Source organism: Camelina sativa, chromosome 8 (genome assembly GCF_000633955.1).
Source record: "Camelina sativa cultivar DH55 chromosome 8, Cs, whole genome shotgun sequence".
Lineage (NCBI taxonomy): Eukaryota > Viridiplantae > Streptophyta > Magnoliopsida > Brassicales > Brassicaceae > Camelina > Camelina sativa.
The window spans coordinates 23,298,581-23,312,824 of NC_025692.1; the positions used below are offsets into that span (position 1 = coordinate 23,298,581).

At 34.9% G+C, this 14,244-nt stretch overlaps 3 protein-coding genes and 1 long non-coding RNA gene across 4 annotated transcripts; 2 read left to right on the forward strand and 2 right to left on the reverse strand.

Annotated features, from left to right (window-relative positions):
- Positions 481–6,341, forward strand: LOC104708092 (MADS-box protein FLOWERING LOCUS C). The gene is made up of 7 exons (XM_010424583.2): positions 481–808; positions 3,994–4,051; positions 4,457–4,518; positions 4,605–4,701; positions 4,991–5,032; positions 5,229–5,270; positions 6,017–6,341. Exons 1-7 carry the CDS (start codon positions 624–626, stop codon positions 6,122–6,124), a joined length of 594 nt encoding a protein of 197 aa, XP_010422885.1. The 5' UTR covers positions 481–623; the 3' UTR covers positions 6,125–6,341.
- Positions 2,186–6,424, reverse strand: LOC104708091. The gene is made up of 2 exons (XR_002033040.1): positions 6,338–6,424; positions 2,186–2,415 (listed from the first exon to the last, which is right to left on the reverse strand). It is a non-coding gene; the product is annotated as an uncharacterized LOC104708091 (long non-coding RNA).
- Positions 9,773–10,870, forward strand: LOC104708093 (protein DOWNSTREAM OF FLC). Its single transcript, XM_010424584.2, has 2 exons — positions 9,773–10,009; positions 10,324–10,870. Exons 1-2 carry the CDS (start codon positions 9,847–9,849, stop codon positions 10,659–10,661), a joined length of 501 nt encoding a protein of 166 aa, XP_010422886.1. The 5' UTR covers positions 9,773–9,846; the 3' UTR covers positions 10,662–10,870.
- LOC104708094 (putative ETHYLENE INSENSITIVE 3-like 4 protein) lies at positions 10,961–12,571 on the reverse strand. Its single transcript, XM_010424586.2, has one exon. It carries the CDS (start codon positions 12,445–12,447, stop codon positions 11,101–11,103), a length of 1,347 nt encoding a protein of 448 aa, XP_010422888.1. The 5' UTR covers positions 12,448–12,571; the 3' UTR covers positions 10,961–11,100.

The window sequence follows — 14,244 nt, forward strand, 5'->3', positions numbered from 1 at the left end:
AGTACCAAAAACAGAATTATAATTTAAATACATATCAATGCATAATTTATTATACTATAAATTACTTATGTGGAGAAAACTAGAACGCATATTCATAGTAGTATAAGAATTACTTATGTGAAGAAAACTTGTGGTCATACATCTTGCTTCAATTTTTTTTTATACCTAAGTATCTGATCTTAGTATTGAACAAATCTTTGATTAATTTCATCGGATGTTTGTTTATAAATGAAGAATTAAAAATTGATGAAGAGGTAATTTTTTTTTTTAATAAAAAATTAAAGAGCCATTAGAGAAAGCCAATGGAAGAAGAGCAAACGCGGTCGCATGATATTCGTCATGCGGTACACGTGGCAATGTTGCGTTCAAAACGCAACGTTTTTATTCATAAATTTTATTTTCATCACTCTCGTTTACCCCAAACAAAAAAAAAAATCTAGCCCGAGGAAGGAAAAAAAAAAATTAGATTAGACAAAAAAATAGAAAGAAATAAAAGGAAAAAAGGAAATAAAAAAATAGGAAAGGCAAAAAAAAAAAAGAGAAACGCTTAGTATCTCTCCGGCGACTTGAACCCAAACCTGAGGATCAAATTAGGGCACAAGGGCCTCTCGGAGACTAAAGCTATGGGAAGGAAAAAACTAGAAATCAAGCGAATTGAGAACAAAAGTAGCCGACAAGTCACCTTCTCCAAACGTCGCAATGGTCTCATCGAGAAAGCTCGTCAGCTTTCTGTTCTCTGTGACGCATCCGTCGCTCTTCTCGTCGTCTCCGCCTCCGGCAAGCTCTACAGCTTCTCCTCCGGTGATAAGTACGTCTTTTCCTTATCTGGGTTCTCGTTTTTTCCCCCCTTTAAGCTTCGGTTTTGTGCTTTCTCTTTACTTTTTCTCCGAAGAAAATAAATATATAAAAAGACACAAATAAAATAAAAACAATTAATGTATAGTTTGATTTTTCCGGCGAATCTCTTGTTGTTTTACTCGGTTCGGTCTTTGTTAGTGTTTTTTCTATGACCATGTGAGATACATGAGATAACCAAATCTATGGAAGAACAATGTCGTGTTGAGCTTAAGCTTCTTACTTTTTTTCTTCTTTTCTCTCTCTATCGCTCTCTCTCTATTTCCTTAAAAAAATTTCTGCATGGATTTTTATTTTATTTGGAAATTTTTTGCATGTCCTTCGAGATTTGCTTGACACGTTCTGCTGCGTACTCGATGTTGACCAGTGAAGTTTCAAAGCCGTCTTTGATTGCTACATAGCTTTAGGGATTAATTCCCTATGTTTCTGATTAGTTTTTATATTAGAATTGCTAAATCATTCACTGGATCTCTCTTTTTTAAAAGTAATTTAAAACTCATTCGATCTCTTTGGATTTGTATCCAGTGCAATGTACCTTCGGGAGATCTATGCAAATCCGAGAGATCCATAGATTTTCAATGGTGTTAATGCTGAATAATGTATACCACATTGTCATGGACCTATATTACTTGATGATTATCCAAATTAGTGTTTCTAATTGATTATTAACTTTTTTTATATATATAGTACTTGTGAATATTGGTAGCTTTAAAAAAACTCAGCCTCACAATTAGTCCTTACCGCACATATGCTACTTAAGCTATGTGTTCTGGTTTGGATTGCGATTAATTGCAATTGTTGTATGCATCTTTAACACTTTGTGCCGCACATAATGTACATTAACTGGACTATTTTAGACTAAAATTCATTGCTCTCTTGGATTTGCATACAAATACACTCCGGGGAGATTTGTAAATATAATTAGTACCATAGATCAATAATACTTTTGGTTCAAATGTATGCCACATTACTTGTAAAACTATTGACTAAAAGATTAATTGGGATATACATGTTTTTTATAATGATTTCTCTCCTTTTTATGGATTTGCTTACTTGAAGATTAATTATCCAAAGGTTAATAGTTTCCTACCCTAGTTACCTCACATAGTTATGCTGCATATTTATGTTATTTGTTTATCAATTATCGCTCTTAATCTGTTAATGGATGTGTGCATAGATATAAGACTGTGTCCTCAATATGAATCCACAACCTTGTAACTTTTGTTGTGCAAATTGACAAATCACACAACCTTTGTATCTTGGGTCTTTTGTCATGAATATTGTCAATAACACAACCTTGTTTCTTTGTTGCCTCTAGGAAATGTAAAACTCCAGAAAACTTGTCTTCATATAAGAAATATTAATATGATTTGTACATTGTTAAAACTAAACCCGGTGTAGTTTCACTACAACCCTCCAATATATTAACTTAGTGGTTGTAGTGGTTTGGCCATGTTGGTCAAGATCGTAGGCCGATTCTCTCACTTGCTGCATACTTTGTTAGGGTTTGTTCACGCCTTATACTGAATGTTAGGTCCAGCCTTGGAATAGCCGAGACACCTGAATCAGTAATTATGAGTTAAAAAGAAACGTTATTCACTCAATAACTCATTTTTGCATCCTTAATTTGGGTGCAAAGAGCTTAACTTCACAATGGAACTGAAACCTATTCGCACAAATTATTAAGTGACTTAGCGGTAGTTTTGTCAAATTTGCTTTGACCTCTATTAGGTAATTATGTAGTTTTAGGTTTTTCCTTCTTAATTTGGAACAATTTATCTAGATTGGTAATACTTGATAGAGGCCTCAGTAAGTTGATGTAATTTCATTGGCAGAAAACTCTTGACCTTTACTGCTTGATTTTTGGCTTTCAATATAGTTAATTGGAACCTTACAGTTTCTATACAAACGAGGAAGAAAATGGAAGACCGGTTTCCTATTCTTAGGAAAGTGTTTAGATTTTCATTTCAAAGAAACATAAAATAAAATTATGAGATTGTTGTCTAAAGACTCGGTCAATGTATTTGGAGTTTGGATTTACGTATTGGTCATCTGCTTACCGGCCACATCATCATCATCATGTTATGGCTTATCAATACTCCATTACCAGAAAGAACCTTGAGGTCAAGGTTGATATATATGAAAGCTCAAAAAAGTTGTCTTGTATATATGTTCAAATGGTGTTACTTAGAAAACTAATAGTTGGTGTCACCCTTTTTGACACACGATTAGGCGTTTTCTTTTTATAATGGTATTGATGCCACCATTTGTGGTTCAAATCACAGCCGAGACAAAAGAAAGAAGATATATAGGGTGTTGTTTTGACTTTTGATGCTAATTGCGGTATGGATCGAATCCAAAAATGGAAGATCAGATAGAGGTTACATACAATCAGAATAATGTAAATGAATGAATTGGAAGCAGTCTTCCACTGTTTCCTATGTTTAGGGTTGTCTTTTAACTATGTGCCGAAATTATAAATAAAAATGGCTTTCTGTAAGACTCAGTCCATGTCCTTGGAATTTGGCTTAAACATAGGTATATTGGACGTCTGCTTACTGCCATGTTATCACGTTGTGGTTCATCAATATATGTGTCTACGTTTTCGTGAGTATATTTTTTCTTTTAACAGTAAAAAGTCTGTGTGTATTGTACACTCTCTTGAGCCTCAATTGCTTGTTTGCATTTAAGTTTTCTGCTGTGTTTCCATATTATATTTTATCAATCAGTGTACCATATAGAGAAGCACAAACAAATTGCATAGAAACAATCTGGACAGTGGACGCTTGAGATTAGGGTTTTCTGTAAACGAATTGTTAGATCACAGGGATAATCTATATACATGCCTTAATTATAGTAAGCCTTTTCTTTGTGGAAAAATGTTCAATTTCAACCTACCGAAAAATATATAATAATAATTCATTGGATAATCAAACTTTGAACATTTCTTGGAAAATTTTTAGAGTTCTTTTTTTTAGAGATGAAAAGATCTATATATGTGTAATTATTAAGGTTTTGTCTCTAAATGTCTCTTCTGATGCCACCATATACATGTCTCATAGTTTCCAGTGGTCTTTTGAAGGGTTAGCTTGTATTTTTATTATCCTAACATACTTTTCTATTTTGTCATCTCTCCAGCCTGGTCAAGATCCTTGATCGATATGGGAAACAACATGCTGATGATCTCAAAGCCTTGGTAATACAAATATTTCGGATATTTTCCCAGATGGATTTTTATAAGGCGTAGATTTACTAAAGACGTAGAGAGTTCAGTAATCAATACTGTCAGAGCCTATTCATAGCCTCCTGTCTAGCTTGCATTTTTATAGGCCTGGGCTAAGAGGCATATAACGTTTTCACATATAGTCACTATTTGGAGTTGTGTAGTTGTAATTGTTTAATAGATATGAGTAAACGAATGTTTAGCACCATAACATTGTGGAGATATATCTAGATAAAGAATTGCATCATTGATCCACCATGCGCTATTAGCTTGCCAAGTGATCCTAAATATATAATGAGGTGGTGTACCAACATGCATACTGAAATCCTCGTAGCTTTTTCTTTTACCGCATCTTATATGTCCCTTTTCTTTGGCCAGGATCTTCAGTCAAAAGCTCTGAACTATGGTTCGCACCATGAGCTACTAGAACTCGTGGAAAGGTTAGTACTAACTAAAACTATATTTGCTCTCCTGCTTTGAGTATAAAGGAATTAGGGCTTTCTTGTCAAACTATGAATATATGCAGCAATCTTGTGGAATCAAATGTCAATAATGTAAGTGTCGATGCCCTCGTTCTGGAGGAACACCTTGAGACCGCCCTCTCCGTAACTAGTGCCAAGAAGGTTAGTGGATTCTCTAATGNCGTGGAAAGGTTAGTACTAACTAAGACTATATTTGCTCTCCTGCTTTGAGTATAAAGGAATTAGGGCTTTCTTGTCAAACTATGAATATATGCAGCAATCTTGTGGAATCAAATGTCAATAATGTAAGTGTCGATGCCCTCGTTCTGGAGGAACACCTTGAGACCGCCCTCTCCGTAACTAGTGCCAAGAAGGTTAGTGGATTCTCTAATGTCTACTCTTTTCAGAATTTGTTTGCAGAGAATAACCTTATTGCTTTTGTTTGTTACAGACAGAACTAATGTTGAAGCTTGTTGAGAACCTCAAAGAAAAGGTTAGATATCTGATTCCAAGTTTAGAACAATTATCAGATATATACTCTAGGGTGTTTTCATTGTTTCTGTAAGTATGTTTAATGAGTTTTGCACACGTCTTTGCAACTTCTTCCCAATGCATATGTTGTGGATTTCAAAATCTGAATTTGTTAAATTGTGATTTGTGATTGCTGAACATGATGATCTTTAAAACAGGAAAAATTGCTGAAAGAAGAGAACCAGGTTTTGGCTAGCCAGGTAACGAAAGCTACTTTTTCTATATATACGCATACCTAATTAAGCCATTCTTTCCACTTTAAGCATTTACTAGTTAAAACTTCTCTGTCTTGTGTTCTAGAAAAATTATTTCTCAAGATTAGGGTTGTTGGTAGATTAGGTATTAGGGTTTGTGAGATTATTACTGCTGAATAAGGACAGAAATTTGATTCGGTCTGGAAAATTTTGATTTGGATTTTAGAATGACAAATGAAAAGTTTAATATAGTTTTAAGATAGTAATTTATTTATAAAAGACACACAAACAAACAAAATTCATGAACAGTATAAATTCATTATTACATAATAATTTGTTCAGTAAAATATAGTTCTTTGTAACGATTATTGCAATATCATTGTACTAAAATAATATATACTTTTCTGTTGGTGGAAATAATATTAGGTTTTGGTTGTTCTTTTTCTGGATTTGGGATAAAGGTTTTAGTTAGGTTTTGGTTCAGTTTGAGATTTACGAACGGATTAATTTTTTGTGCGTCATGGTTAAGGTTTGGATCCAAGTGTCAAGTAGTCTAGCTACTTTTACATCCTCAAGGTTAAATTATAAACAGGGAAGTAGTCTAAAACAGACAAATTATGGAAGCAATATGGTGGACCGTGGACGAGTGTTAGTCTTAAATCGGTGGTGGAATGAAAAGAATTTTCATATATTTGAGTAGAAGACAAAAAGAAAAAAGTGAATAGTGATTTTGACCTATGATTATCGTACAGATGGAGACGAATCATGTTGTTGGAGCAGAAGCTGATATGGAGATGGAGATGTCACCTGTTGGACAAATCTCCGACAATCTTCCGGTGACTCTCCCGCTGCTCAATTAGGGCGGTTGATATCAAAAATCCAAAACATATATATAATTAAGGGGAAAAAAAAAAGATATGTAATTATTCCGCTGATAAGGGCGCGTCGTATGTATGTATATCTTAATACTCCCTCCTCTCTCTCTCTCTCTTTGGCTTGTGTGTGATACTTAAAAGTAGATTGAAAGTCAAATATTATCTGTTTAAGACAAAGCTTATGATGAAACTTTGTACCTTATTCGAGAGAGCTTTGCATCGAGATGTTGTTGTTGTGTGTTTTCTCCTCTTCTGTCGAAAGCTTGTGTTTGCTTCACAGTGAAGAAGTCTTCTGCTTATTTTGCATTAGAGGCGTGGCACAACTCTGCTCTATTTGTCCTCGTAATTTAATTTGTTTTTATCTAAAACGCGTTGGGGTTGTCATGGGTTTCTATTGGGCCCATGTCGGTCATTTTTTTGGCCCAATAGGCTTAGTTCCTGAAATTCATTGCTCTTAAGTGTTGTTAACGTGACCGACCTCTTTCCAAAATTATGCTTGATATCTAAACCGGCTTAACTAGCCGTATAAAACTTCATTTGAACTAATCATAGGACTTGACTTCGAACTTAGGAAAATAAAATACACATCTATCTGTTATCGTCGCCAGTCACTTTCAACTTCTGATCCTCTAACTATGAGCGTTGGATAAAATCGTAAAAGCCATAACTACTACTAATTTAATTTAGATCGCTACGCCACTGTGAACAGTTAACCTCCTTCAACTATTCTGATATAAATTAAATTATAATAACCTCCTTCAACTATTCTGATCTAAATTAAATTATAATCTATACAACCAGCCTACAATATACGGAATCGTTAAGAGTTAAAATGCAAACTACGTAAAGAGGAAACATAAGCACGTTCTGTCGGACAGAAGCTAAGCAATTTCATCACTCTATTGTACATAGTAGTTATTCCACAAACACTACAAGAAAAGATAGTTTTTGCAACGAATTTTAGTGAGGAAAGTAGAACGTTGCAACGTAATGACATTTTTCAAATGATTTAGTGACTTTATAACAAATTGTCGCAAATTCGTCACTATTTTGTGATTATTTTAATCATCACTAAGCTGTGGTGAGTTTGGGTCGATTTAGCAACGCTTTTAAGATGTTTATTAAAGGCGTCACTATACTATTGTTAGAGCATGACTATTGTTTTTAAAATAAGGAAGAAAACTAATATTAGTGTTTATAACTCATCGTGGCAACACTGTCACAAAATTTCCAATTAATTTCTCACAAAGTTAACACATCATAATATTAATTTTAAAATTGTAGGAATACCGTAGCAGCGTTTTTGTGATGAGGTGTAAAATGGTCAAAACAGCACAAACATTATTTTCTTTACTAATAAACCCTATTTGAATAGTGATCTTCTAATAGCCGTCGCAGAGAAAAAAAAAAGAATAGTGTTCTAACGTTTGTGACGTTTTAGTGACGACTCGACGCAAAATCGATGCTCGCTAAGGTGTTGCTATTGAAAAGTTTATTACTCCAACTTATCACATTTAAATTTAAGGAGTAGAGAATGAATAAATAGCTTTGGTATTGACTTATTTTATGTAGGATGATGATATTTATGAATTTGTCTAAGATATTTTTTGGGTTCACATATATATATATAACATGTAGATAAATACAAGTACATTTAATATATATTTCTAATCATGTTTTAACCCAAAAAAAAGAACTATTTCACTTCATTAATCGATTATATAAACAAGTACTTATAAATACTAATACTAGTTTTATTCTACATCTTCATAACAATTACCAATATTTATATATAGAATATCAAAAATGATGTATTTGGAATTGTAATTTACGCATTGTAACGCTTTTATAGCGATTCGTCACAAGTTTGTTGCGAAAGGTATAATACTTAGCAACGTTTTTGTGACAAATCGTCATAAAAAAATCACAACAAGAGCCTCTTGTCAAGAGGTCCAATTTCCCAAGTGTACTTTGTAGCTTCGTTTCTGCTGGTTGGGCCTAGTATTACAAATAAACCTTTTAGATAGAAGAAATCCTTGTTAGTTTGTTGGATGAGGATGAATGATGAAACACATTTACCACCGTCGAATCTAAGAATCAACGATCCATATTAGTCGCCTTTCACGTAGATCACAATCTTGGTCCGTTGAAACATGATACATATCGGACGGTCACCAATTATTATTTGGGATAATGACTCAATCCTCATTTATAAATGACTAAATCCACGCACAAAAAAAAAGACACAAAAAAAAAATGACTCAATCTCCATTTCTGGTTCTCAAGAGGTTTCATAAAAGCTTAAAATCAAATCATCAAGTAGGTCATACATTACATCTATAATTTGCTAAGTCAATATTTCATGTTATCTTCTTAATTTCAATATGGGCTTTTGCCATTTTTGTGGAATTGAGATTTCCATTCTTCTATTGTCATTTTGGATTGATTGAATTTAGATATATATATATATATATATATATCTAGGGTTTCTCTGTTCTTACTCTTTTTTTGTTCTTCTTGTTCACAGATCTTTTAGAATACGAAATGTCGGGAAGATGAAAGGAGAAGGAAGGAACTGGGAATAGGAGGAGCCAAGAGCGGCAAACGGATCCAGTTCAAGACAATTCGGAGTTCGATTGTGCTGCAGCAGAAGCGGATCTACCGGATCCAGTACAAGACAATTCAGAGTTCAATACTTCAATCGTGATTAGTTTTTTTTTAAAACAATTAGTGATTAGTTTTCTTTGTTTTGTTTTGTAGTATTAAAAACATATGTATATAAAAATTTGTATTTCTTTACCTATTAATCTATAATTAGTTTATTAAAAAGTTCCAGCGAATTAAATATAAATATATTAGCAATTGTCCCAAACTAAAATTTATTTGGCAACGTTTGTGTTAAATTTGTGATGATTGATGAATAAATATTGTTTACTTTGGCGATAAATAGTGACGTGTTAGTGTCTTCTTCTTTGAGACACTTTTGTGACGATTATACTGCGAGCATTTAGTGACAGTCTTGTGTCCGCCATTTACGTCGATATATTCGATACTAATTCATTGTAAACGTAACGATGAATTAGTAACGTTTCTTTTGTGTCTATTTACTAGTGACGATTCTGGGAAGTCACAAAATTTGTGACGATATTGTGACGAATCTTGATTTGTGTCGAGCTAGTAGCAACGATTTACTAGTCGTCACAAAAGCGTTGTTATAACTTAGTTGCAACGATTTAGTGACAAATACTGCTATCACTAAAACCATGTTTTCTTGTAGTAAAAATTCCTGATTACGATATACAAAATTAGACAAAAATCATGATGTGGATTCTAGTCTAAAAAGCTTTGTTTGGAAAAAAAAAAGAAGTATATAATTATAAAGTCAAATGCCGAATAAGTTAGTGGATATAAAAATGTAAAGTCCGATCGAGAGGTAGACTAAAATAACAAGAACAATACGAGTTGACTTGTGGAGAAGGCAACACAAACTTTCTCGCCGAGTACGGCGGAGGAGCAGCCGCAAGTGGATCCAGCCGACACTAAGGAAGCTTTTTAATTTGCACAAGATGCGATACACTTACACCTTATTTACTACATGTGCCCTCCTAATTACCTTCTTATATAAATATTACATAGTCTGCACATACTACACAAAACCCCTTCACTAATAACAACCTCCGAAAATTTACTATATCGTTCTTTCTTTAATGGAGATGGCTAGATCATCTGTACCTCTGATCGCTGTGCTATGCGTTTCGCTACTGCCACTTGCGGCTATGGCGGTTGGAACGCCATTCCACATTGAAGGATGTGTTTACTGCGACACTTGCCGCTTTGGATTCGAGACTGTCGCTACCAAATATATCTCAGGTTCGTATGATTCTTTTGTTTTGATTGGTTACATGTAGAATATTCAGATTTTCCAAGATTTTACCAATCCTATATTATTTTTTACGTAATCATTCGTGGTTTCTATATTTCCGCAAATTTAATCACCAAAATTATATAAAAATCCGCCATTCACAGTCTTTAATCCTTAAATCAACTTTATTTTTTCTCCTAACACATTCTCATTTAATTTTCCCAACAAAAAAAAATTACTCATTCAAACTCCTAATTCGTAATTTGGTTATATTACACACAGATTTAAAATATTGGAATATTTTGGGGTTATTTGAAAACAGGGGCAAGAGTGAAAATAGTATGCAAAGACAGAGTGACACTCAAGTCGGAGGTGGTCGGGAAGGCGGTGACGGGACCTGATGGGAGATACAAAGTCGCCATCAAAGGAGATCGACAGGACCAGCAGTGTCTGGCGGAGCTTGTCCACAGTCCTATGTCCCGCTGCCACGAGGCTGATCCTGGTAGAAGCACTGCTACAGTGATCCTCACGCGATCCAACGGCGCAGCATCTACTCGCCACTACGCCAACGCCATGGGTTTCTTCAGAGACCAACCTCTCCGTGGCTGCGCCTCTCTCCGCAAACTCTACCTTGCCGACGGCGATGAAAGGGCTATTTGAGTTATTTTTACTCTTCTTGATCAAACAAAGACAAACCTACCATATTTATTTAGAGTTTATTGTTATTTTGTTTTGTTGTTGAGTCTCCGGAGATGGTGAGACTATTTAGACATATCTAAGAAACTATATAAAATAACGTATTTGCGACCTTTTAAAAAAATTTGTCATGTTGATGACCAAAAAAAAAGACAGAAAATTATTATGTTCTTTTTTACTTATAAGTTGGATCTTAATTTGATGCAGCTTGGAATTACGATAATTTTTTCAATATATTATATTTTAGTTAATTATCTTATTAATAATATGAGATATAAAATTGTATTGAATTGTATAGGTAGATAGATCATACATGCAACTAGAGAACACAAGTACAGACAGAAATGTTCTGACTTTAGGTACATGTAAAGCATATTCCATAACAGAGTAGTAACAAGCTTAACTAATAATCGAAGCTATATATGTCTTTGTCTTCACAAACCATGTCCCAAACTGAAAATGTACTCTGGTTCACGTTGTCCGATTGATCAGATTCTGTAAATTGGTTCAATTCCATTCCAGTACCATCATTATCATCATCATCTTCGAATCTCCTAGAGCAATGTAACTCGTTCTGCATCCTGTCTAACCAAAAATAATCCATCCAATTCACATCGTTGCTATGATCATCATCAGATCGCTTGTCCATTGCACTCGAGTTCTCACTGTAATCATCTTCACTAGTCGTATTAGTAACAATACTTGGAGCCTGGCTCGGCTCTTGGGTCGGCCCGTATAGACACTGTATCTCATGACCCGTCCTCGAGTTCTTGTCCCCGAATCCAAAACTTACATCACTTTTAGGACAACTCGAGTTTTGGCAAGTGTAAACACTCTTAGACGGTTCCACAAACTCACCCTTTCTCTTAGACCCCGACGATTCTTGATATTGATCATCCGATATCTTGAGGTCTTTGATATTTAGAAGGGCCTCTTCTTGGTTTAAGACACGAGACCAAGTATCGGTCTCTCTAGCCATCATTTTATCTTGTAAGCTTTTGGATTGCCTCGCGAGACGTCGTACTCTTCCCAAATTCGGTGACATGTGTTTGATCACAGCCGCGAGAACACTAACTTTCCACGATTTCCTCAAATCGTGCGGCTTTCGATAGGGCGGCGCACCGTGCTCATGAGCTAATCCTTGCTCTCCCCACCAAAGCTCCGTCCCCGTCGGCCACCACGGCGGAGCGATTCCTTTCTCTAACGGAAACCGCCGCTGTGGCGGCATGCAGTGTTGCATTAACGCCGATAGTAAAGATCCAAGAGTCGTGTCTTGTAGATCTTGTAACATGTGTAATAAGCTCGATGATGATGAGGACTTATCAATAATCTCTGCGGCCGCAGCAGCAAGTGTTAAGTAATCAGTGATAGCGTCTGGAGCGTTTTGTTCGAACTGAATGTTTTCTTTCCACCAACGTCTTAAGCTATCGGACGAACCGGTTATTGGTTTGCCTTTTTCCGGTACAATTCCGTAGACAAACCCTTTCGCTTTACACACCTCCATGATCTTCATCATGTACTTCAACACCGAGTCCTGCGAACGAGCCATCTTCTTGCGCCGTGAAGCTTCCGCTCGGTGCGTTGTTAAGGAAACGACGTCGTTGTTGTGCCGTTTCTGTTGCTTGAGCTTTTCCATTAGGTTTCGGTCTTTCCACATGCGTCTTTTGAGGTCATCATAGCTTATTTCTTCTTCTTCCTCTTCTTCCTCCTCGTCGGGACTAAGTGCTTCCATTTCTTCGACTTCCACCATTTTTCTTTTAGTGCATTTGATCTCGAGTCATGGACTATAACTGATGGTTTTATCTAATATATATATTATACGTGATTGAGGTTATTGTCCGTACATAGAAACGTATACTGGTGTAACACGACCAACGTTTTGTTAAATTGAGTGTCTACTCATAAATAGTTCAAATATAAGTGATTATCAAATATTGCATATGGTTGTTTTTTGGGAGGAGGGTGGTGTGCATGTGCGATTGAGGGACGTGGCAAAGTGTCCTGGTTCGGTCTGAGCTAAACATAAGTTGTAAGAGAATTTGGAATTTTATGGCGGAGATATTTATGTTTTATTTTTTTTGGTGGACAAGAGTTATCTCCGGGGGATCAAGACGACGAAAGGTTAGTAGAAGTTTCTTCGGTTGCATCAAAGTCGATGGATAACGAGAGCTGATTGCACCGACTCGATTACTACTATTACATAACAAAAACAAATTTTGATAGGACTGTTTTGGTATTTGTTTATGTTTATATATACAAAAAAAAATCATGGGTGCAATTAAAGTTAGATTTAATGAAATTGGCACTTACGATTATAATCAAATTTGAAATCTGCCACACTAAAAGTGTTGATAAATATGATTGATATTGGTGTATGAGCCGACAGTCCATGTTGCGCTTTGTTATGTTGTTTATTATAAACTCGAATATTGTTGTAAACTCTAAAACCTAGTGTTATATAAATACTTGTATTATTGATTAAGAAAGACAACACAATAATAAAGACTTTTCTCTAAAACGCTTCTTTTAATTTCTATATGGTATCAGAGCAGGTAATTCTTATAGATCTAAAATAAAGCTTCCATGTTAATGTTCTTGTGATCCCAATGAATATGGGATGTGAAAAGGATGGTGGTGATGAAAACAAACCAGACGATGACAAAGACGTAGACCTTGTTAGACGGAGATAGTTTTGGACTTGAAGATGACGTGAAGCAACGTTGATGTGTGGTTTGACATACACATGGTTTTAGTTTATTATTGTTTGTTTAACTAATGGAATTTTGGGTTTATGCCTTAGGAGTATTACCACAAGGTCTTTTTTTTGGTTTTGGGTCTTATTTTTTGTCATAATTAATTGGGGGTTTTTCTTTTATTTAAACTATGGATGATGGTTCTAGGGTTCATAGTTTATATGGGTTTGAGTTATGAATTTTTCTGAGTTTTTATTTGATAATAGTTTTACCACTACGGGAGAGTTGTTTGGAATACTCATGTTTTAGGTTAATTTTTTTTAGTCTGATTTGTGGACTGTCCGAGATTAGGACAATTATTTGTGGAGATTGCAGGATTTGCACCCACAGAATATTGTTATTTCTTTTTACGAACGACCGTAGACGAGCTAAAGTTTCACCCCTATTTTTAAGATAAAAGTTTATGCCGAAGGAGTTTGTTGACATGTTTGTCTGTCCTTGACAAGTGTCCACGACATACATGTTCTGCTTTTCTATTACAAAGTTTGCGTGTTGGCGTACCACATTTGTCGTGCGGAGGAGTATTGGTGTATGGACCGACAGTCTATGTTGGATTTTGTTATGTTGTTTATTATAAACCTTAATATTGTTGTAAACCCTAAGACCTAGTATTATATAAACATTTATATCATTGATTAAGAAAGACAATACAATAATAAAGACTTTTCTCCAAAACACTTCTTCTAATTTCTACAATTGATGATTGAAAAATAGCTTTCTTCCCTTAATAAAATCTCAATGTCTCAATGGTTCTTTTTTTTCTTTTTTTTTTTCTTTTTTTTTTTTTTTTTTTT

Coding starts and splice junctions, on each gene's coding strand:
- LOC104708092 (XM_010424583.2), top strand. CDS start 624: ATGGGAAGGAAAAAACTAGAAATCAAGCGAATTGAGAACAAAAGTAGC. Junction 4,052..4,456: donor CTGATGATCTCAAAGCCTTG/GTAATACAAATA, acceptor TTCTTTGGCCAG/GATCTTCAGTCAAAAGCTCT. Junction 4,702..4,990: donor CCGTAACTAGTGCCAAGAAG/GTTAGTGGATTC, acceptor TGTTTGTTACAG/ACAGAACTAATGTTGAAGCT.
- LOC104708093 (XM_010424584.2), top strand. CDS start 9,847: ATGGAGATGGCTAGATCATCTGTACCTCTGATCGCTGTGCTATGCGTT. Junction 10,010..10,323: donor CGCTACCAAATATATCTCAG/GTTCGTATGATT, acceptor ATTTGAAAACAG/GGGCAAGAGTGAAAATAGTA.
- LOC104708094 (XM_010424586.2), bottom strand. CDS start 12,447: ATGGTGGAAGTCGAAGAAATGGAAGCACTTAGTCCCGACGAGGAGGAA.